The 25,683-nt window shown below is 44.8% G+C and overlaps 1 protein-coding gene across 1 annotated transcript in view; it reads right to left on the bottom strand.

Moving 5' to 3' along the window:
* Positions 1–228: 228 nt before the first annotated feature.
* tmem121ab (transmembrane protein 121Ab) overlaps positions 229–25,683 on the bottom strand; it is a 44,019-nt gene continuing 18,564 nt past the window's right edge. The window contains exon 2 of the mRNA XM_077018013.1: positions 229–3,198. Within this exon, the coding sequence (XP_076874128.1) occupies positions 1,127–2,077 (951 nt within the window). The 5' untranslated portion in view covers positions 2,078–3,198 and the 3' untranslated portion in view covers positions 229–1,126. The remainder of the gene's footprint in view (positions 3,199–25,683) is intronic.

Genomic DNA, 25,683 nt, shown 5'->3' with positions numbered 1-25,683 from the left:
CTGTCATAATATTCTCATGGCCTTTCAGCTAACGCTTAATTACTAATCATTAATCGACACCTACTAAAAGCAACATAACATATCTTTTTCTGTTTCAATTATTCAAATACAAAAATTAAGTGCTATTTTTTTATTAAACACCTTTTAACATAAAATGTAAAAAGTAAGCACACTGATACATCATAATAATAATAGTAATAATAATAATAATAATAATGTTTACTGTTTACCAAATAAGGTCTGCAAGTGCATTCACTGACTTCAAGGCTTTTTGTGAGGGAATGTACAGCAAGATACATTGTAATGGGTTTGTAATGGGTTTCATTTGACAAGTGTCTTTTTTTTGCTCTGTGTTGATGCTTCTGTAATGCCTCTTTTAAAGTCTTCTCATTAATGAATCTGCAAATTAGCATCCACACAGTGCTGTACATACAAGCTTATGCACATACACGCACACACACGCACATTCTGTGGGAATTCCTAGCTGCTGTTGAGAGGACAGTGGTGATTTCTGGGGGGTTTCCTCCAACATTTTGTCACAAACACTAACCAAAATACAGACATCGCAAAACTGTTGTATTCTTACAGATATAAAGCAAGAATAGTTACCCTCTCCCTCTTACTGCTTCTAACCTACACCCCAGCCTCGAGTCCATTTACCTCCCAGAAGTCCATTAGGAGAAAAATGCTAATATCTTCATGGGTCACGTAGGCAGCAAAGGAAAAGCAGCATTACAAAGTCCCAGGTGTCAAAAGGAGAAGGTCGCTCAGCTGCTCCTCAGCCATTACTGAAGGTCGTTCTTTCTCTCCGACTAAGTACTGCAGCTCAGTCAGTAAAAATCTCATTCCTTGTATTTTACTCCAACCTTTGTTCATCTGAAGTAGCTGAAGAAAAATGTTTTCAAAGACAATGTAGTATTTTTAAAACACGTGTCATATTCCGAAACAAAATGTCAGTGATTTGTGAGTAGGTGAATACTCAAAAAATTATACAAGCACTCACATGTCCCACAAAGTCTACATCCAGTTAAAAGAAACCACTAGCAGAGGCCAAGTCCCTCTTCCCATCCTCAAATCTGATGCTGATTGGTTGATCTGATGGGCTTGACTCTGATTGGCTACTTGGTCATGTGTCTATGATCTCTTGCACTGGTGCGGGTTCCAGCGGGAGGCTGGTGGCGTTCGGCAGTGCTTGCCCATGTCCCACTGAGTTCTGCTGGATCTCCATGGCGATGCCTGTTGTGTTTTCCCGTGCTGGAAATTCCCGTGTCTGTTTGCGGTACTCCAGGAAGGTGCAAGCCTTCGTGGCAATGGCTACCACGTTCTTGCCAACAAAGATGGTGGAAACACGGCTGTCCTGAAAAAGAACCATGTTGACGCCACGTATGAGGATGGTGACCACGTTGATGGTGACCAGACTCAGCATGGGGTACAACATCATCTTCTGGGGGGAAACGTGTTCCCCCTGCACACTGATCTCACTCAGCGACACACATGGCAGGATCAGGAGCAGGATATAACAGTAGAAGAACATCAAACCTTCCGCCCAAATAGGCAGACCCGTTCGCTGAGGCTCCCAGAGGTTCGCCTGGATGTCTAGAAGGTCCAGCAAGTCCAGGGCCACCCAGAAGAGCCTCCCCCTCATGTCCTCCTTCTTCCTGAACGTCCGAACGTATTCCATGCTGTCCAGCGCCACCAGGACCAGGTAGAGTCCCGGCACGCACACGGACAGGAGTAAAGTCAGAGCCTTGCGGGCCACCGTCTCCAGACTCTTGCGGTCCGCCTTGCAGTTCTGGAAGACGAAGTAGAGCTTAATCTCCAGCACAAAAATGTAGAGGAACCAGAGGATCATGGCGTAACCTCGGCGGGCCGTGCGCACCTCCGCCCCGACCCACACGGCCACGTAGCGGAGCACGATGAGGAAACACACGTCCCCCACCAGGACGATGATGCAGACGCCGATCTTACGCGGCCCCTGGTTCTGCTCCACCAGGTAGGCGTCCATGAAGGCCATGCTGGTCATGACGACGATGGTGGTGAGGCAGACGTGACGTTTGTCCGGTGGAGGCAGGACCATGGCGGGGGTCACCGGCACCGACGCCGGGTCACGGCTGCGTCCTGACCGCTCTGCGTCCACCTTGGCTGCTGGTCAAACACGTTCGCTTTCAAACGACCTGACCCCAGTTACTTTACATTCTTTGAGCCGTCTCCTTTTATGTCAAAGCCGCTTCCCATTTCTGCTGGGCTTAAATACGATACGGTAAATTGAGAAACTGCTTTTATATATCTAATCCTTGAGTGAGCCTGGCTATGACAGTCATTTGTCTTCCTTGCCAGAAAGGGAACAGCAGCAAATGGGGATTTTTTTGGACAGTAATTCTGGTATGAAAAGAAATTAGCCAGAGAATTAGCCAGAGATTAGCCAGATATTACAGCATTCTTAGGCATTTAAAGTCTTTACAGTTGGAACACTTTCTGGAAAAGATGCAGTAATTCCAGTGTGAAGGAATTTAAAATAAGTCAGGGCAAAGGATGGACCTGCTTTGCAATGGAGATGTGGATGTGGGAGAGGAAGGCCAAGCGCCCCGCCTGGCAGGTGATTCCTCTCTGACCCACTGAATGGAAGAGCTATCAGCTCATCGCTCACTGAGGCTCCATTGATCCTGCTAGACTCCCGTGACTGCAGGCCAACTATGCCTCAGCATTTATGGATCAAATGCCATTATTTTTTACGCACCCACAGTGCATAGAGTGAGTGAGGGGAATCCTTAGTAGCGCACACCCACCAGGTCAAGTGTGCGTGTGTGTGTGTGTGTGTGTGTGTGTGTGTGTGTGTGTGTGTGTGTGTGTGTGCGCTTGAGGTTAAGATCCGGGCTGAGCAGAATGACAAGGATGCTGTCGGCATGTGCGGAAGGAGGCTCACCGAGTCCAGATTGCGATCAGACCATTAACGTGAGGTAAAATACAGATTAACCACTCAGGCTGTCCACCAAAACGAGAGCGAGCAGTCTTTGAATGTCCGTGGATATTAAGTCCAGAGATGGCGTGTGAAGGGTCGGGCAGCCCTGAACGATCGACTCTGTGGAGAAGCCATTCATCACCCAGACGCTGGGGCGGCTCCAGGGGCCATCGCTCCTCCATGGCTCCCCCTGGGGAAGAGCTGCTCGCTGGGCACCAATCGCATCCTTGTCCTGCGGCCTGACAGAGGGAGAGGAGGGAGACGCATGTCAGCACGCAGCTGATGAGACCCCACAGCCCACTGCCACAGGCTCACCCTGCGACACTGGGAGACGTGTTAAAGACCGCCTAACTGCTTCTTGTTGACTAACTGCTGCGTGTGGTGCTGCCGTAGCTCACGTGGTAGAGCAGGTAACGTGAGATACTGGCAACACTAGGAATGTGGAGAGCGTAATGTCACTCTGGATAAGTAATGTTGTAGGGCTCATTACGGTGTTTGTGTTGTGAAATGTGAAAACTAAAATGTTGTCATTAGATACCTAATGGCTTCTTGACTGGGAAAAAACTTGAATGCTTCAATTCCTCAGGCTTTTGAATATCTGTAGCGGTTGACCTGTCATACCTGATAAATTATATGTGCGAGTTTTCTCCAAGAGAAAAGTTAAAGACTCTTAAGTTTCCGGAACATTTTTGGAGGCCCTCCAATCATACGCCCACACAGTCATTTATGTTTAAAAACTAAAACGAGTATATGCGGTGAAAAAAGCCCCTGCTATCTCCTGAGCACTGAGGCATGCCAATACAAAACTGTTAATTATAACCTGTTCTGCAGGTGGATCAGTGAATGAACATGCAAAACAGGCCGCAGAGAACAAGAGAACAAACTCCTTCAGAAGATTACAGCACCGTGCTCTCTGAATCTTACCTGCAACCACACAACAGTTATGCCAGCAGGTACATGTTGGAATCGTATAATTTTTGTTGTTTTAATGACTAAAAAGTTGTTTTTTTCTGTATTTTTTAATGTTTTGCCAATGGTTTGCCATGCAGGTGTGTAAGGAGTACCCAGATTGGACTGCTTCTGCCGTATTGTATCTCCAGAACCAGTCTCGTTACAGTCACAGTGATGTGACGCTTCAACTTTCGTTCAGTTTTCTTACATAGAGTAGCGCAAAAACTAATTTTCCAGGAGAGGTGCCAGAACCTCAATAAATATTTCCATGTGATAGTTAAAACATTCGTTAAATCATTAGAGGTTATCATAAAACATTACTTGTAAGCTCATCAGTTTGAGAATGTCATGCATTCTAATTATTTGCCTGGATCAAATACATTTGTGCTGCTATATCCATGATGGAAGACCCATGCGAACTGCTGTGTTTAATATTCAAACAGGATACAGCTGGAGATTGCCTGATCGTGAAGGTCATCACTCTCAGAGCGCAGAACTGACATTTTCAAGCATTAAACACAAACAACAAATACTACACACGACAAGCACAACCCCCCACACTTGGCTTGGCCAACAAAGCCCAATTCCCCACCCGCATCAAAAGAAAACATTTGAACCCTGTTTATATGTGACTTATTTAAGATAATAGAGAATCAAAAGCTGTTTATAGGGTTATGATGTTTATTTGAGCTGTAAGATGCTGCTAGCTGAAATGTTCCCTCAGGTCTGATTTTATGATCTTATTAGAAGAGTCTGAATCTCATTGCTGTACTTGTGTACTCAAACAAAACTACAAGACCCAGGGTACCATGGGGCAGTGCGGGAATGGAGTGACAACAGTCCCTAACGACCAGAAGAGCACTAGCTGATAATCTACTGATATAACACTGGCCTGCCACGTTCAGACTGTTCTTTTGTCAAACTTTGAGATGGATGGTGTTTGTCCTTCAGGACTTGCCTCTGTATTTCTTCCTTCGTTCCTCTCTATGGAATACCATCTGCATATTTTTTTTCCCAACCAGCTCAGATTGTATCCAACTATTGTATTCGACAGTGATACGGAAGGGCGAGTTTTGAAAATGCTTGTGAGTTGGGATGGAGGGGGGGGGTGGTGGTGGGGGGGGGGGGGGGGGTTGTAGAAACCATGCTGTGAGCTTCTGCCATCTTATTTTTTCTTTTGTGCAGTTCTCATCGATATTTAGATAAACTGTCCTTCATGTTTCTCTCAGAGGAGAAATGGAGGCACGAGCTCGCAATCTGAGAGGCTTTTTGTTTTTTTTTGTTTTCCCGTTCCACTCATTCCACCTCTCAAAGGCAAAGCAAACGCCGTCGTTTCTTCTCTCTCCGCCGAAGGGCTGCCTCGTGGCCTCGGAGCTCTTTGCTGAGGCGGTTTCTTTTGGCCCTTTTTTGGAGGAGAGTCCTGAGAGAGGCTGAACAAAAACACGGCGTCCGGAGCCCGCGGCTAACCCAGGCTTTCAGAGAGGAAGCGCGCCTGCTGTGTTCTGTTGCTCCGCTCGTGTGTTGGAGTTCGGCAAGCGCTGCAAATCCTTTCAAAGCAAATCGGAGTCTGTAGGAGATGCAGGTGTTACCAACAGGGACACCTGCTTTCATCTAGGGGCTGTCTTGAAGGAGCCTGCACTAGCTTCTGATTCAGCAGCTACTGCAACTGTGAATTGTGCACGGGCTCTCGTTTCAAGATGACGGTGGAAAGAGACTGAAGAGAAATAATCACTATGTTTGTTGAATGAACATTAGACAGAACATCCAAACCAATTATAACATTTCAGAAAGAAAAGCTGCTTGATACAATTTGCTGTACACAATGAGTGAAACTGCACAGACAAACAAAACCATCATGATCACCTGCGAGCTATTCCTTCTGTGTGTCTGAGCATTGAGTTCTTCAAATCCATGTAAACAGAGCCTTGAATAGGACTTCAGTTCACCGGGCGAAGATGAATCGACTGATTAGCAGAGTGCTGTGCCTCATTTACATACTAACAATGCCCCTCGCATATACATCACAACTTAATTTGACTCTTATTAATTAATTCTACTAAGAACTCATTTCCAAACGGAAGGGAATTATGGTCCGTCGTGAGTCATTATTAATATAAACCGTTTAAGCAGTTCCTCGGTGCTGGAGCGATATGCCCTGCTGTTGAATACCACTTGAAAAACGTCCTTTGTTGCCTCGCAGAGCTGGAAATTAAAGCGGGATGAACTTTGATGGTGACGGAGAAGTGTTAATCCAGATCGCGCCTGAGCCGGCCGGGTCGTGGTCTCCCGCTGGAGACTGGCGGTGCAGTGATTTACATATCAATGACGTTAAACTGGTGAGAGGTGGCACCTGGATTTGTTCGATTCTGTGCAGAGATGTGTCCCCCAGCACCAAGGAAACATGTTGGGGGTTCAGGATGCGATGCAGGTTTTCTCGAGGAAGGCTTGTTCCAAAGGGCACCGCAAGTTGTTCATAATATGCATGGTCATAATTAGTAATTTTATCAAAAAAAGAAAGAAAAAAATTACATACTTTGGTTGCCTTAAAATACAATTTTGAGCACATTGATCTTCAAATTTTGAATCCACAAAATGTATAAGGGATGATTGTTCTGTTGCATTAGTGTCTGAAGTTCAGTGGGATCAAATTAAATAGCAAAAAATATAGTGGCGTCAACCATACATGAGGCATGCATGTTTTACATGATGTTGAGGATGGGCGATAAATGCCCGTGAACCCTTATGTGGGGGCCACAACCTGTCACCTGGTTATTGGCTCTAATAGCTGGTCGTGTCATAGAGCTTCTTCGTATTGCTGTGGTAATCAGTACAACAGATTGCAAAGTACAGGCAAGCCTTCAAGTAACGCGTGAAGTTTTTCATCAAACCTTTTAGTGAAGTGTCTTCGATGAAAAATGTACAGCCTACAAAGCTTAATTAGAGTTTCTGTCATTGTCTGAAAGCACACCGGCGGTGGAAGTCTCGGTGGGGCGCCTGTCGGCTCTGTCAGGTAATTCTGGACTATTGTCTTCATTACCTCAAAATGGCTTCCATATGTTGCTCTGGCACGAAGCCACGTCAGACAGAGCAGCAGGTGTTCCCCACGTCCGCCGCCCTGTCTGACTGCCTCTCTTAATTGGTCCTCTTAATTACTCAGGTATACGTGCAGAACACGCAGCTCAAGAACCAGCAACTTCCATTCGGACACAGTCAGACGCGGCGACAGACCTGACATTTCTTTTTGTGCACTTTTTTTGCAGGGACGCTAAAAGGCTGTTGTAGTTTTTTTTTTTTTTCCTGTGCATTTAGGGTACTGGAGAAAGTGCCCAAGGGTCCTTCATCCCGACTATCTTTAAAAGGGCTGATGATTTAATTATTAAATTGTTCGATTCATTCCCCTGTAGTGATCCAAAAAAGCGAAGTGTCTCTGGCCCTTTAGTGGAAATAATTTCGAGTGTGTATTAATGCCGCGCCTGAAGGATGGAGGTCCTGAAATTGCCTGCAAGCTCGTACATTTATTCCCGTCATTATCATTCTGAGCACACTCTCATTCAGGCATTTCACATAGACCACAGCCAGACCATGAAATGAAATTACAAAAACAGCTTTGTTGTTGCTTTGGTTATATCAAGTATTTAACTGTAATGACCCATTGTGAGAAATTCCTCTCTTCTTGACATTGACCCATAATCGTTGACGAATAAGGACGATTACTGGTCCAACACAACACTGGGCGGCACCAGTGGCAGAAGGTGCAGATGAGTGATTAGAATGGACGTCATGTAGTTTATGTGGTGTGTTACCAGAAGTGAGGGTGATGCAGTCTAGGCTTTAAAACATTAAAGTTTACAGACTACAGACTACACGGTCCAGTCATTGTGTGTCAAAGAGCAGTGGTATCTTGACATTTGTAAACTACTTTGGAAAGTTGTTGTCAGGGGAGGTGAGGTACTTAATCTATATTTAGTATTCAGTTCATAACTAATTCATATTAACCCTGTGGGAGTTTATAATTACTAAAAGCTGTTTGCCATTTTAAAACAGGCAGAAAATGTGCTCCTAAACACTCCATTGACAGGCCTAATTGTTAATCCTTTCATGTCTAATCATTAATCTACAGGCCTGCCTTGTTGAGGAATGAGACCTCAGTTTTCATTCATTTTAACTATTTCACAAGCTTTGAGATGCTACCCTTTTGACAAACGCAAAATTCAGGCAGCATACACAGAAGCCTCTTTCTTTCCTTGAAAAATACATTTTTCAGTGGGGGGAAAATTACGAGAGAAATGTCAATCTAAATGTGTCCCCTATGCACAAAGCCGAACGGAAGATCAAAACGAGCACGCATGAATAAGTTGTTCTCATGGGGAGGACGAGGGGGAGGGGGGGCTTCTCTCCTCCTGCCAATCAAACCCCAAGGAGAGATTCAAATGTTTGGCAGGTTGCAGCCAGCAGGATGTGGGGGAGTTGAGGGTTACCCAGTTCAACCCTGCATAGTTGTCACGTCTCCGATTAGCTAGACAAACAGGCGACCATCTGCCTCGCGCTAATAAAGACCCACGGAGCAGCACAAGAACATGCTGCAAACTTATGCTTTAGCTCTTTTAGCAAAAAAAATAATTAAATAAATTAAAAAAAAACAGCAAAGATCTCAGCAGTGCAGCCAGAGAAGTGAACACATTGATTTGTGCGAGGTATAGTATTTCTCATTTCTTGAATAATGATTGGGACTTCATATTACTTTAGGCCAACACCGATTCTCACTCAGTATCTGTCCAGGGAGCTTTATTTAATCTCACAGTGTCAATACATTTCTTCTTCTTTTTGTATTTGGCTTTCGCTCTGTTCCGCTGAGGGTTTCCTCATCCGCTGCCTTCTGATAGCAACTCACTATTTTTGTCCTTGGGTAAAGCAGCTGCTCACGATGTCACTCTCGAACGGGCATCTCCCATCATCCTTAGAGTCTGTGTCTAAGCACTGGCAGCCCAAAGCCTGTCTGTGGCATTCTTCTCATAACATTTGAGCAGACAGCCCTTGATTTGTATACTGATATCACTGAGCTGGTTGCCTATATAATTGTTTCAGCTCCCCAATTTATTAACCTCTATAATTAGTATTGACTCGCTACAGAAACCGTTCTGAGATGTGGTAAAATAGATATGTGGCTTGGAAGATACAGTTATGGACAATGGAGAAACTTCCTCCCGTACTTCACAGCATGCTCCACTGGGTTTCATAGATATCAACTCACTCCATCCACAATGAATTGAATCCATATTGAATTTGAAAGCGAAAACCCAATCCCAGCACTTTCGTCAGTGTATGCTCTAAATAATGCATGTCTGACATATAGCTTCTGCATGCTAATTTGCCCTTTGCATAGATGTGTGTTTTATGGCAGTGATAACATCAGATGTGTTAACTTAAAATCCACTTCCTTGTCTGTGGTGAGCACCGAGTTGTTCAGGCGTTAAAACATTCTTGTCTCAGGGTTGATGGAAGGATCTTAATTATCGCTCTCTTCTGGAACAGGCCTCAAAGTCCTCTCTCTTTAGTCCCTGAAGATGCAAATAACTACATACTACATGCACGTAAAAATGCGCATCTTCAATCACACACCAACCAAGATCAAATAAAATGTGACACATCCATCTCCTCAGGCTCTGTTTGGTTTGTGTAGAGGTGACCCTGGAGACACTGTAGCCGAACTGGACTAGTGAAGCTTCTCTGTGCTTACAGTAGACCAGGCAGAGGTGTAGCATAAAGCATAACTGTCTAAACGTCTAAGCGCGACATCTTCTGCAGGAGAGGTTTCGTTAACTTGATGTGCTTTGCCACCACGGAACTTCACACCTCTCCGACCGTCTCATCGTTCTTACGCCCTGACTGTCTCCATCCGGACCTGTTCCCGAAGCCCATTCTCCAAAGGCGAGTGCATACTTTCGTTCCCTGTACATGTGTTGCCTTGGAATTCACTGACAGGTGGGAGGCCCACCTCTTTGCAGAGACGTTTGCAGATTGGGTAAAGTCGGACCATTTTGAAATGTTCAGCTGCTAATTTCGACGATGACTATGACTGAGGCTTTTCTTCTTGGTGCAGCTGTTTAATGGCAGCTATCAGGATCTAATGGCAGTTTAGCTAAATGTTAATTTAAAAAAACCCTTATATTCATTCTACTCATGATTTAACCAATGCCCCAATAATATATTATTATAGCAGGAGCCATCAAACATGCAGTAATTAAGATTTTTTTTCAGAGCTCTGTGCACTGTATCGAGTACTTGTGCAGCCAGCAAGATTTTCATATGATGCACATGCGCTCATGTAAAATATGTTGTGACCAGTATGATGTAGCCATTGGTGGAGAGAAGGGCCTATAGCTTGATTCCATCCTCGAATAACTGTTATTTTTTAGAATATAATCTTATCTATTCACTCTAGAAATTGGAAACAATTTTTTAATTTCAAATATCATATTATCCTACAAACCCTCCACAAAACAAACAGACAAACTTTGGTAGCGCTGAGACAATGTCTGATCTTTTTAGGTAACGGGTTTTCATGAAAATGTTGATTTGTTTCCAGAGTCCTTGGAAAGATTACGTTTGGTCTCAGCTGATGGAATGAAGTTAACTTCCTGGGACACTACAGCTCATCAGTACTGAGCATCAACCGACAGTAATGAATATTAAGCAGTCCTTGAGAAGTACACTAAGATGTTAGTCAAGACACCACAACTGGTGAACACACCAGTTCAGTAACTAGCTTCAACCTATCTTGGATCAGGGAAATAAAAATGATCAGCTGTAGTTTTCTAAAATCATAAATAAAAACAAAACAACAACTATGACCTCCACTCTGTGAAGCTTAATTTCCTGACATTGAACTGAACGGCCTATTCTATATGTCACTCCTCACTGTCTACAAACCTCTTGATGTGTGTCATAGCGGACATCTATCAAACCTCTTGATGCGTGTCTCAGTTCAGTTGGTCACCGCTCTGTGGGAGAGGCCTTTTCTCTTCTACTCCATGGTCAGCGAGAGAATCATCAGTGCCAATAGCCAGTCCTATTGTGCCTGTGACATCCACAGCTAGATGTCTGAGGATTGGCTCTACAGTCTAGTGGCTATAGAACTGATCTTGACAGAATGGAAAAGTAATCGGTCCTTCAAAATGGAACTTGTGAGGTCTCACATTCATCTTTGAAGATGAACAGTGGAGCTCTATAGGTGATAATGTCTTTCTCACTCTGTCCTGCTATAAAATAACAAAACTGTTCATTCCTGAGGTAAGTCTAAATAGCCCCAGTCTATCTCTTAAACAGTCAGTGCAAACTTACTTTCAAATGCTACTCTATGTTTTTTTTCCACTCTGGAACCCATTGTTTCTTTAGACCCGTCTATGTCCTCCATGTAATATAATACATTTAACAATGTTTTGAGAGTGTTTCTGTAACAAGTGAATCTTGCACTGACCATATGACTTGTCTGGTCAATTTACGTTTAAATTGCAATGTCATGTATAAATGTTATTCTGTAGTATTTTTTTATTTAGCTGTGTGGGTTGTACTCCTCAATCATGGGTGCTGTGCCATCGCGTTGTTGTTTTCTCCTTTCCCTTGAAATGTTAGAAAACCAAGAAAGAAACAATAAAAGTGAAGTGCTTGTGACCTCACGTGTAATTGTTGGTTGTGATTATCCTTCTGTGCTGTGTTAAGCCGCTGAAAGAGGTCGTTCTCTGTCATCAGATGTGCTTTCAAAGGAAAAACAGAATTTTTTTTCTGTTGGTTGTTGACGCTGTCTGTACACAATGCTAAGGAAAGCTACATGAGAGAAGTGGTTACTCAGCTCTCAAACTGGTGGAAAGACAGGCCAGTTTTTGAAAGTTGTTGTTGGGAACCAGCTCTGGCATGAACACGGGCACTTTACTGCCGGTACCAGAGGTATTCCTGTATCTGCACGAAGCAGTACACACTTCAGGGAAGCATAACAAGGCATTACTTTGAAACTTGTTTACAATGATTTCCTGTGCTTGGTGACCACTCAGCAGTGGAAATCAAATCCGGTCTGGTCTCAGATCCAAACCTTGTTCAGGATTTTGCATTCTCTGAACTACTGATGCAACTAGTTGGCCATGTTGTCATTACAGCTAATACAGGGAGGAAAATATGTAAAACCCAGACCTTGAGGAAGTGATTTGAATACCTCTGTGATTTGAATGTGATTTGAATGCCTCTGCTCTAAAGGTTGTTGATCATTTCACAAGGCATGCTCTAGTCTTGCACTTCTGCAACTGAATGCAAAATAAACTCTCTAGTTCAGGTATTCTGTTTTAGGTTGTATTCTGATCTACACAGCAGACACATCATTATAACACCCTCAAGGCCTCATCTGCTATATGATTGGTATTCACATCTTCCTCTCGTTTTGTTTTCCATTTCTACCACAGTTCTCCCCTAATGTTAGTAGTTTCCAATCCCACTAGTCACACAACACCACCAGGCCAGGAGGGTGGAGGCCACCAGAACACACGTAGAAGACATCCACCCACACCAGAAAGCAGACTCCCAGATAGGTTAGCGCCACAGATCACCCAGTGATAGACCACTTAGACCATGAAGCTACTTGGCATATCTGTAGCCTTCTTTACCCTCAGGATATGCTGAACGTGGCTTCTAGGCTAGCAGTGAAAAACGAAAGGTAGTCCAGTTCACACGGCACACAACATTAGAGAGAGTGTGTTAGAGAGAGAGAGAGTGTGGTAATTGGGGTACTTGTGCTGGACTCTGACCCTCCAGTGCTGGACTTTGGCATCCCTGGGGCAGTAGGTCGAAATGGCACCCATATACATTTACACCTTTCATAATGAAATGAATGCAAAGTTGAGGCAAAACTAGTCGCAATTTGCTGAATAGAATTTGTGTGAAAGGATCCGGGCAGGCATTAGGTCATCTCTGTTCTTTGGTGTTCTTAGCCCACTGAATTAAACGGTTCTGGTCCAACAGACCGCAGCTGATACACACAGGCAAATTGTACGAGTGGAAATTTGCAGTCTGCTCTTGTAATAGTGTACCATCAAAATTTGGTCACAATACAAAAGAAATGAAGAGTTGCTGAAGACCATTTATAGGAAGAAAAAAGTCCTTATTTTATGTGGAACACACACACACACACACACACACACACACACCAAGGGCCCTAAATCATATACAGCACAGTGTATATAAGAGGGGAATATATTAATAGTGCGGTGGCGTATTTCAGCCCTCGTCTGCTCGCTGCCGTGCGATACTCCCCCCACCAGCAGCCCTCACTGCCACGCTGTCTTTGTTTTTGATAATTACCCAAAGCGTCAGTCATGAATTCGCCCGCTCGGTTCCGCTCGGTTCCGCTCGCGTGTCCGTACTCCCACCGCAGTTCACGGTGCAACTCGCGACGCCAAACAAAACAAGCTGTCAGCCACGTCATCGCCACAGAGGCCACCAGCGTTATTTGCTCTGCATTTATTCGAGGTTACTGATAGACGCATATTATAGGGCAACGAATCTTTTATTGCACTGATTCGCTGGAACGCGCACATACAGGAGACGTCGGATTTGGAATTCTAATAGTCTAAGGAGCTTAAGACAAATTCATTTTTCACACAGTGACTGAAGTTTATTATTTTCTAACAAAGGACATGAATTCAAATACTGCTGTTTCTGTGCTGCCGTGTTACTGACACTGTATACAAAGTGCCAGAGACTTCAAGAATCAAGAGTATCAACAGTAGATACAATAGGGCCTAGTAGAACTTGGTCAAATGGTTATTAACTACGCAATATCCACAAATGCATTACTGGTAATGCATTTTAAACGAGTAAAAGCTTTCAGTTCTCTCAAAACAGCAGCTGCTGACACACAGAGGGTTTGGTTGTGGAGTGGACTATATCTACACACCACTCTACGTTAGCTCACATGGTTACTGCCATGTGTTTATTGGTCTCATCCTGATGGGGGATGTGCCACACACACACACACACACACACACACACACACACACACACACACACACACACACACACACACACACACACACACACACACGCAAATGGAAGAGATCTTAAAGGAAGTGGAGGGTGGAAAATGAAGGGAGTTTCCAGCAGGCTTAATAGAAGTAGTAAAGAGCAATAGTCAATATGCCACACACACACACACACACACACACACACACACACACACACACACACTCACGTGTGCTACCCTGCTTCCTTAAAATTACCTCCTGCTTGTGGTTCAAGTGGATTCCAATAGCTCCCTGGTTTCCATACAGTACATCGATATGCTCTTTTGTCTTTTAATCATCGTGTGTAATTCATGGCTACAGTGCGAGACTGACTGGGTGGTCACTGCTTGCTCTCAGAATGATGTCTAGTGTGCTGGAGCGTTTTGGGTTAAGAGCGTCTCCAGAAGGGCTAGCTGGTCCTAGCTGGACCTAGCTGGACGTAGCTGGATCTAGCTGGACCTAACTGGACCTAACTGGATCTAGCTGGATCTAGCTGGATCTGTTGAATTGCTGCTTGTCTGCTGAGAGGAAAAAACGGAGCTTTCTTTAGCATGTCATCAAAAACAGAAATGAGGTTTATCTGCCAAACATATTGTAAAGCGCCATCTCTCTCTCTCTCTCTCTCTCTCTCTCTCTCTCTCTCTCTCTCTCTCTCACACACACACACACACACACACATACACACATACACACACACACACACACGAACCACATGAACCAGTCTCATAAAGACCAAATACCACTGCAGTGCATTGGCTAATTGTATTGTAGCTAAGTGTCTCATGTTTAACTGTCACCATTATGTAAACATCATGTAAACATTATGTAAACATTATGTAAACACTCATTATGTAAAGACTGTTTCTGTAAAACTTCACGTTTGAGAACTTTAGTCCATGCTGGAATCAGACTATTACATAATAACACATTATTAACATTATTATATGTTATTAGTAAAGTATTATTATGATCATGTTATTATTATTAATGGGTATAATGTATTAACATAATAACAACAACAATACGTTTATCTCCCCCACACATAGACAACAGGCACACACACTCACACACACACACACACACACACACACACACACACACACACACACACACACACACACACACACACACACACACACACACACACGAACCTTGGTGTATTACCTCATTCCTGAGACATTGCTGTGATCTGTAGCAGTGTCAGCCATCAAGATAGAAAGCATGTAATAAAACGCCTGGTATGGCATTTCACCAGCCCATAACAGTATTATGGTACCATCTCATTTTTACACCACATATTCTCACCTGTTCCACAAGATGAACAGTGAACTTTGCCCCATCTTACATGCAATTTCAAATAGTGTATGTGCATCAGCATATGAAGGGTGTAGAAGATACATATGAGCAGAGTGTGATGAAACGTGAACCTTTCAGTAGGTTCACATCTTCATGACCAGAAATATGATGGAAATATGATGTGCGTTTACAAACTGCACAAAATAGATCCTTTTGTTTCAAGTGGCATGACTGATGTTAGAGGTGTTCTCCTGTGAAACTGCTGTTTACATTGGTTTTCACTAGTTTATACTGGTTTATACTGGTTTTTATTGGTTTTCACTGGTTTACACTGGTTTATACTGGTTTACATTCCACAGGACTGACTGCTGTTGTGCAGCTGGAATATATGACTCCACACAGTAGGCCTATATGACAGGAGATCTACCTATAATGGCTAAACAGAAAAGCGGGACACGTCCCCGTCTAAAAATGTTCTGTCTTTTGAGCGTCAAGTGGGCTTGGGCTTTTGAGGCTCCAGTGTTCTGAAGGACCTTTGGTTAGGTCTGTTGTACTCGGAAGAAGTAGCTAGGAATGTTAAAGCCTGGCATAGGAGCAGGGACGCTAAGAAGAGCACAGTTAGCCACGCAGTTAGCCACGCAGTTAGCCACGCAGTTAGCCATGCAGTTAGCCATGCAGTTAGTCACGCAGTTAGCCATGCAGTTAGCCATGCAGTTAGCCACGCACTTAGCCACGCACTTAGCCACGCACTTAGCCACGCAGTTAGCCACGCAGTTAGCCATGCAGTTAGCCACGCAGTTAGTCATGCACTTAGCCACGCAGTTAGCCATGCAGTTAGCTATGCACTTAGCCATGCAGTTAGCCATGCAGTTAGCCACGCACTTAGCCACGCAGTTAGCCATGCAGTTAGCTATGCACTTAGCCATGCAGTTAGCCACGCAGTTAGCCATGCAGTTAGCTATGCACTTAGCCATGCAGTTAGCCACGCAGTTAGCCACGCACTTAGCCACGCAGTTAGCCATGCAGTTAGCCATGCACTTAGCCACGCAGTTAGCCACGCACTTAGCCACGCACTTAGCCATGCAGTTAGCCATGCAGTTAGCCATGCACTTAGCCACGCAGTTAGCCACGCACTTAGCCACGCAGTTAGCCACGCACTTAGCCACGCACTTAGCCATGCAGTTAGCCACGCACTTAGCCACGCAGTTAGCTATGCAGTTAGCCACGCAGTTAGCCATGCACTTAGCCACGCAGTTAGTCATGCAGTTAGCCACGCAGTTAGCCATGCAGTTAGCCACGCAGTTAGCCATGCACTTAGCCACGCAGTTAGCTATGCAGTTAGCCATGCACTTAGCCACGCAGTTAGCCACGCAGTTAGCTATGCAGTTAGCCACGCAGTTAGCCATGCAGTTAGCCATGCAGTTAGCTATGCAGTTAGCCACGCACTTAGCCACGCAGTTAGTCATGCAGTGCTGCTGTCTCCTCTACAGCAAATAGAACATATATTTGCCAAGGCAAGAGCTCTTAATTACCAGTGTGTCCCTTACTCCTTACTCATTAATCTTCCATCGCTGATTGAGAGCACTGCACAGATAGAGGGAGGAGAGAGAGAGAGAGAGAGAGAGAGAGAGAGAGAGAGAGAGAGAGAGAGAGAGAGAGAGAGAGAGAGAGAGAGAGAGAGCGCATTGAAAGTCTATAAATCTGAGTACACAGTGCTAGTAATCCATTATATTCTCATTTTATTATCTGATTCCATTTATTTTTATATTGAAATAAACTGAAAGCTGAATGAAGGATGACAAACTCCTAACTTGTGGGACAATAAACTACACACACAGATTAACAGCCGTGGGCTACGAGGCCGGTACATGTTCATGACCACAGCGTTTGGTGAAGCTCCCACAGCTCAGCTCCCAAGTGGCCGTACACTGTGTCACTACAATAACCGTACGTCTGTTTACTAATTTAGCTTGGATCGCATTTTCACTCCTTTGGTAAAATAACCTCTCAAAAGTGCCACAGAAATGGTTACAGCTAAGTTAATAAATGCTGGGCAGTGACTCATGTAATGATATCACTGCATGTGCAATGTCTTCTTAATGGCTTTTTTACATAAAGGTCCTGTCCTAGCTCTGGCCCTTGGGGGGGGGGGGGGGGGGGGGGGGGGGGATATGGAGGGGGGGGGGGGTGATGCAGGGATGAAGAAATTCAGCAGTTTGTGGGATTTTGTTGCCGTCAACTTTGTCAGTCTGGACTAAGTCAGTTCTGTATGAATGCAGTGTAACATAAACTGAGAGCTTATCCTTTCTTAGCTTCCCCCTGTGGAGAGTGGCTCTGCTGTTCTGTTGTGCTGTTTGCTGCGTGTGTGTGTGTGTGTGTGTGTGTGTGTGTGTGTGTGTGTGTGTGTGTGTGTGTGTGTGTGTGTGTGTGACGAGGTTGTTAGTGCACCACCGTTAAAGCTGTTTGATTGGTGTTGTAAAGCTGCTGTGTTGGGATTCGTTCATTCTCCAGTATTACTCTGGAACATCTGCGCTGTAGCAGCAGAGACATGTCCGCCTAGCATCAGGACTTGCTGGGGAGGAATGGAGAGTGGGCGTGGCTATGGGCCAGGACAGCCCACCAGTGAAGGAGGAACCTAATCCCACACCCGTGTAATTCCTCTAGTAACAAGTAGTTGATGTTTGGCCATGGCCATATGCCCTGTAGAAGCTAGGACTGAAGCTATGGCCCCTCAGACAGCTAGACTCAGAGGTGAGACAGCTAGACTCAGAGGTGAGACAGCTAGACTCAGAGGTGACAGCTAGAGGTGAGGGGGCAGACCCGCTGGGCCCTCTACCCCGCCCCACTCGCCCTTGGCCACTTGTGTTGCTGGGCAAATTAGTTGGGAGGTCTTCCACCTTAACTGAGCAAATCCTGCAATAGTTTAGCGTTAAAGCTACAGGAGCTTCATGTGTGTATATAAGTTCCAGAAGCTAGCTGACAAAAAAGAGGAGCCTGGAAATAGCCAATCAAAACTATGTCAAATTTCCTCATGAGAGACTTTTTTGGACACACAGCCAGAGGCTCACAGCTAGCAGAACCCCTAAATTTGAACAGCTTTGAAAGATAAGAGTTTGTCTGAAAGACTGGTATATTTAAACCAACACAAATGGACTGGGTTTGCTACCTCCACAGCAGCTGCAGGTGAATTTGTGTGAATTTCACACATAAGACACTGTTTGTTTTCTTCGTCCACATACGCCCAGGCCCCTCCTCATTGACAAGCGATGGAAAGCTGTTTTTAACACCCCTACGTCTGACTCCGTCTCAGAAATGGGAAACCTATTTCTTCACGCTGTACTGAATCACCTGAGCGTTGTTGTTGTTATACATTTGGTCATCTGGCTGTGGATTGTCACGCCGTGTATTGTCAAGGAAACGGAAAACAAGCGCGAAGGTGCCACACAAATCCAGTCTGGTCTGCTGCCCGCCATGTGGCGTGACCGTGTGGCGTGACTGTGATGCGGTACTCTGCGACACTGCTTTTGCGTCGGTGTGGATATGACACACATATGTGTTTTACATTTGTGTCTCTATGGATATGGGTTTTGTGCCTGTGTGGATATGACAAGCAGGCAGCTAATCAGAGTACTGCAAGATATCAGAGTAGGCTAGTCCTTGATAATGCTCGATAAAACTCTTCCTCAGTCTGGTGGAACACTGTGACCTCTTTCTCTAGTTAAAGGTGAAGGAGTTATGTATGTCAACATTCCCTGGAATTTACTTTACAGTCAGAGTGACGGTTGGTGTTCATTCACCACTGCCTGTAACAGAACTGTTATTTATTGCAGGAAAAGACATCATAAGTGGAAAAGGACCCCCCCTTTCCTAAGTCTTGGTTTGTCCCAAACAACCTTGCCTAGGCCAGTACATTGGGTCAGAACCTCTATTCCTATTTCCTGCATCTGTAGGTGGCCGCTTGCCATTACAAGATGCAGTCGATTTGTTTGATGTGTTGTTGTGCACGGAGGCCACTCAGTGTCCTGTTAACCTGGAAGAATGACCTCAACCCAAGCCTGTTTCTCCTAGAGGTCAAACTGTCCTGAACGCCTCTCCATGTGTGAGTTCCTGTAGTGATTTCAATGTTCTTAACCAGCTTACATACATAGCCCGCTTACTTACATAATCTTACATACTAGTAATTTACTTACATATTTACATTCCTGTATGTGTCCAGCATGTCTATGGTACGTTCTGAAGGTTTGGGGAATTGGGTACTAGTTGCTTTTTCCTGTCTTTTATAAAAACATCTCCCTACCCAGTGTCACCCTGTGGAGGCTGGGAAGTCAGATTGTGTACTGACTGCTTGCAAAGTTTCTCCCTCATGCCAGTTCAGGGAGTTTTTCCTGGTGTAACCCTGAATTCTGGCTCAGGGAACTAGAAATATATGAAGTGCTTTTCCAAAAAAATAAAATCAAATAAATAAAAATACACAATTGCACAGAAAACAGAAATGAGTTTTTGTTTTTTTGTGTAAATGAGGCAATCAAGAATATAGATTCCAAAAGTGAACTCAATCTGATAGTTGGGTGCCTGGTTCATTACCACCTCTATCAACCTAGAGCCAGTGCCATGTGGATAGATGGTAGCAGACATTACTGACTGTCTGTTATTCTGCCCAGCATTACCATGCAACTGGAGTTTCACTATTACTGTCTCCTGAATTCATCCACCCACCTGAGTGACACACACACACACACACACACACTCACAAATGTGCATATGCCTCCTCTTTTGTCGTCTGAGGTGGGCTGCAGTTCCCAGATCTCTTGCAGCATAACTGTCTCTCGTAGAGCCAGCCTCGTTTTCAACACTCGCTGGCGGAGAAAATAAAAAGCAACTTTGAGCAGCCAGCCCGAGAGCTGTGAGAACATTCTCATTAAATCACGCAGGAGCTCTTATGCCGCCTGTTTTCCTCTCCGCATGTCTGACTGTCTCTCCTCTTCTCCTCTTGACTGTCTCTCCGCTTCAACGTCCCCTCCTCTGCATATATGTCTAGCCTCCTCACTCCCCGAGCTCTTTCCTATACATCGCAGGCATTAAAGCATGCCTGCAGGTGTCCTGGGCTACTGCGTGCAGCAAACGCCTGTCTGCGTACCTGTCACTGGTGAGTGGAGCGAGCTTTGCAGGCTTCATTTGATTTCACATTCAATAAAGCATCAACAGGAAACGGGTTTTCCGAACATGTCCAACATGATCTACGGCTTTTAGGGTCATTTTAAATGGTGCAATTCAAGCATCAAGGAAGTAGAGGTGTCTTCTCCAAGACGTGCGTGATGTATCGGCTGGGGGGGAGTGGTGCATCGCCACATGTTTGGCCTTTGTCAGTGTGTGTGCGAATCCAAGACTGCCAAAGACCAGAACAATAAGCTGACATATAAAATCTTAAAACTTCAATTGTAGTATTTAATGGTTGGTATTTTATTATTTGCGTGGTATATGACTCCTGTAAAAAGATAAAAATAAAATGGCAATCTTCTCAGAGAAGATTGCACTTCTTGAGAAAGCGTCAGTTGGATCAACTCCCACCTCCGTTTGGAATACTCACAGATTTTCACATCCACTGGAGCCGTGGTGCTATCAAGACCACAAACAAGATGTGAAGCCATAAGAAACATGTGCTACTGGCCCCTAAGTGTAGAGAAGAGCTATGAAATAAACACTATGAACCACAGACTGCATTTAGCCTGGTAGGTCTATGAATTTACTACACACAAAAAAACAAAAAAAGCCCCACTGATACAAACACTCGCTCGACCATGTTTTCCTTAGAGTCTCGAGCCAAGCCAGGAAGGTAGTTGCTGAGCTCTGGATCTCCAGTATGGTACAATTTGATGGTCCAGACTGAAGCTTCCTGTCAATTTCTGGAATAGGTCAGTGCATGAGAGGTCCATGTTCTTGACTACATTTTCATCCCTAGATGTAATCAACACATGAGCAGCATAAACCTGTACTGGATCTGGAGAAAGCTTTAGCTGAAACATACATATAGCCACTTACACCAAGGATTAATAGCACAGATGAAATTAAAAGCACTCCACGGACATCCGCCTTTGATTCCCTCGTCCACAGATATTGGTTCAATGAGTCCTTACCCACAAAGTCACCATAATATCCAAGACAAAAAGCTCTTCATGAAGACCTTATTTACAGACGGTAGGAGAGAGAGAGATCTTTAAATAAGCTCACCCTTACATGTGGAAGGTACTTCACCATTAAGCAGACATATGGGAGCCCATTAATGCTGTTAGACTTGTTAATGGGTAATTCTCCAATTACCTTTTCAACTTCCTTTGCCGTAAATGTTGACTGTTGAATGTTGAACCACTTCCTGCTCGATTCTAATGGAGCTCTCTTCAACTAGCATTTGGTCAAGAATAATTATATACTTGCTCCATATTGAAAGATCTGCGTGGTGGATTAGGATACATTACTGTTATTCAATATGGTGTCACCCGCTCTAGTTCTTTGATGCAGCCTCAGACAGGCACTTTTATATCTGCGTGCTTTTTGAAGCATTCGATGGTGATGTGTCCCACTCACAGTGCTTGAATCACTGGTTGAATCACTACATGCACAGAATGCAGTTGATTTTCAATCCAGTTAGACAAGTGTGCGAATGCCGTTTCACTAGTTCTGGGTTGAGAGACAGGGAATGTTCTCAGCTGTGCCATACCTGTCTCCTGTTAACACACTTTGTTGAGAATATTAAAATTTTAAAGAAAGCTCTGTTCAGAATTGCCATCAGCCATTTCTTCAGATCACTGGCAAGATTAAAGTTTTGCTTCTCTAGTACCCATTTTGTATGAATGCTTTTCTTAAAAAGCCTTTCTTCACAATGAAAGTTCATTGAGTCAGTGGCATTCATCTTACATAAAATTACACTGTGTATTAGGCTGGATGACACACACACACACACACACACACACACACACACACACACACACACACACACACACACACACACACACACACACACACACACACACACACACACACACACACACACACACACACACACACACACACACAATATGACTCATTAATGTGCCCCTGATGGAGTTGTATGGCTATCAGTCTAACCATAAATGAACATGTATACTTCCTATCTCAAAATAATACTTACGGATGCAGGTTGCATGTTCTGTTCATAACGAAACAGAGCCAGAATATCAGCACTAGGGAATCTCAGATTACCAGATGGGTTCACAGCTGAGAACGAGCATGAGGAGGGCCAGCTCCACACAGACAAGGCTGTTGGATTTCTTACCATCTGAGAAACAGCAGCAACATGGTAACGATGACAACAACATACAGGTTTCTGAAAAGCATCTCTTTAAATTGTGGTACAGCTACAGCGACAAATTCTTGAAGTCCGTAGTTAGAGGTTCAGGTCACTTCAGGTCATATATTTGAGATGCATTTGTAGAACATGTGTAACTCCACAAGACCCATAATTCCCTGAGTCACTCTTTTAAACTGAACAGAGGAAGTGGAGCCCACAGGTGGACTGTGTCACATGACACTTGCATGCAAGCGAAACCTTGTGGCTCTATAATAGCACGTTGAGCTTCGATGGTCTGTCCTCTTGCAACCGCACGGATGTACGCTGCCCTGCGTGGTGTAACAGGTTTATGCGACTGCCTGTAAACGGAGGCAGAAATGAGTAGTAATCACTAATCCTCATCAGAGTCCCACACGTCTTACTGCCACACAGCTTTCAGTGCTCAGTTGTAAGCGTGGCTTAAGGCTGAGTTGCCAGGATAATGTAATAGCCTATTCCAGCTAGTGCTCTTAGCCAAGGCCTCTGCTACTAATCCCCCAGATCACCTGCAGAAGATCCTTTTTTATACACACTCAGAAATAGCGCTTGAGGCAATGCCAGAAATGCAAACTGTATAGGTGTTTTTACATTTAAAAAAAACATTCTTGTTTAGCCTGGAGTGGTCTAATTAGTTTATTGGGTCTTTTGTTTAATTAAATTTAATTAAATTCAGTTTAATGTGTAGTAATGTGTGGTGTTAGTTTCTTAATAAATTCTGTTTCTCTCCTTGGCTGCAAAATGTTGCCGGGGATAAAAAGAAACAGTCCCTATTTGAGTGTGAAGACCAAAATAACTGCAATTAATATAAGTGGGAGCAGAAGGAGGGGTTTCATTAGAAATATCTGGCAACATTGCAAGGCAACAGATTCACAGAGCAGTGGAAATATCAGCCTGCTGCAGTGGAGGGGCTGGAACTGGGAGGTGATATAGTCTCTCCCTTGAAACCTTGTCAGCAGAAAACCTCACGACTGGACTAAAACCCAGAGAGATGACTTCCGCACGGCCATCAAATTTCACTCATCAGTCGTAACATCTGGGAACGGCTTCTTTAGGATCAGACACTTAAAAGGCACCTCAGGACGGCTTTGCTTATTAAAGGAGGCTTGAAAGCTTCCTCCTCATTTGTTTGCCAAAAGCGCATTCAAAAGCATCAGATACCGGTGTGTGCGTCCAGTGAGATCTCCTCAATCTCCACACGCGCCCGTCCTCTCCACGACTCGTCCACACCGTGACAACTGTGACAACAATTAATGAGCTCTACGCTCCCAGCACTGCCGCACGCCGAACTCCTGCGCACGTCACTGTGATCTGTGACTCGCCGTGAACTTCATTACCAGGCCAGAAAATCGCCAGGCGCAAACGCACACAGCCCTCCCATGTTCTCATTCATAATTCTGCTCCAGGATGTTGGCCTTTCGTTCACAGCAAGAGACCACCTTACCAGAACAAAGATTATAGCCAAGCTCATTAATATACCTAGCAAATCTTTGCAAGCCCAGCGCAAGTGCACCACACACACACACACACACACACACACACACACCCACACACACACACACACACTACTCCCTGTAGGCGTTTACTGTTGCTTGCTCCTTTTACATAATCATTATTCATGCTCCTTCAGCCATTCATGAGTACACACGCTTGTTGATTCTTTGAGTTTGTCTCAGGTTTTTGCTTGTCAATCACAGCTGCAGTTATCTGCACCAAACCATAAATCCAGTATAGTTTCCTTTTCCTTCAGAAAACCTTCAGAACTCAAGTAGAGTTTTTAATATTACTATTGAGTCCCCTAATGTTATAACAGGTGAACAGGGCAACAGAGGAACAGCGGAACTATGGAACAGCGGAACTGTGGAACAGCGGAACTATGGAACAGTGGAACTGTGGAACAGCGGAACTCTGGAACAGTGGAACTATGGAACAGCGGAACAGCGGAACTATGGAACAGTGGAACTGTGGAACAGCGGAACTATGGAACAGTGGAACTGTGGAACAGCGGAACTCTGGAACAGCAGAACTCTGGAACAGCGGAACTATGGAACAGTGGAACAGCGGAACTCTGGAACAGCGGAACTCTGGAACAGCGGATCAGCGGAACTATGGAACTCTGGAACAGCGGAACTCTGGAACAGCGGAACTCTGGAACAGCGGAACTCTGGAACAGCGGATCAGCGGAACAGCGGAACTCTGGAACAGCGGATCAGCGGAACAGCGGAACTCTGGAACAGCACAACAGCGGATCAGCAGGGCGTCGTGCCTGGCGCAGAGGTGCCGAAGTCACAGGCTGAGTTAAAAATGGCTGCTCACACATCATGAATTATGCACAGTGCTCCAGGAACTGACTAATTGAAACCATTATTAAACTGACACCAGGCGTTAATATGTTGCCCTGTGTATTTATAGTAATCATTTCCCTGTGCTGAGCACCCGCCGGTGAAGCATGGGGTGATTATGATTCCAGAGCATCATGTTCAACAAGACGCAAAACACACAGCACACCACAAAAGCCGTCTGGCGCACAAGCCCGCACACACCCGGACACGCTCCAGACGTGGGTTAATAGACCTTTTAACAGTGCTACAGAAGAGACGAGAATCCCAACAGTGAGACAGCAGACGTGACCTTTTACCGATGCAGTAGAGCTGAGCGTAATGTCATAATCAAGCCCATGTTGGATCCGGGTTCTGTTTCTCCTAAGCTCAGCGACAGATACCCGGCATCAGAGAGCTGACTGCTTGTGCACTGCATTTAACTCAATCACAGATGGTTAGCCTAAGTGCCCGTGTAACAACGGACGCAAACCAGCCATAAAGGACCATTTGGGGCGCGGCCCGAACAGGCCTGTAAGACACGCTGCACTCCACCCGGGTCAGGTTCAGTTCTGCACGTCTGCCGCCCCACGTAGCAGGTGTACGTCCTGAACCACGAGACGTGATTACAGCACAACGGAGAGATGCTCGCTGTGGTGAGAGAGTGCGGCGACCCAACAACCCCCGTTTAACGGTCCAGGTACCTGACAGGATGGGTCAGCTGTATGGGTTCCAACGCCAGAATAAAATGAG

The sequence above is a fragment of the Brachyhypopomus gauderio genome, chromosome 9 (assembly GCF_052324685.1).
Source record: "Brachyhypopomus gauderio isolate BG-103 chromosome 9, BGAUD_0.2, whole genome shotgun sequence".
NCBI classification, from domain to species: domain Eukaryota; kingdom Metazoa; phylum Chordata; class Actinopteri; order Gymnotiformes; family Hypopomidae; genus Brachyhypopomus; species Brachyhypopomus gauderio.
The sequence above is the reverse complement of the archived record's forward strand: the minus strand, read 5'-3'. Positions and strand labels throughout refer to the sequence as shown.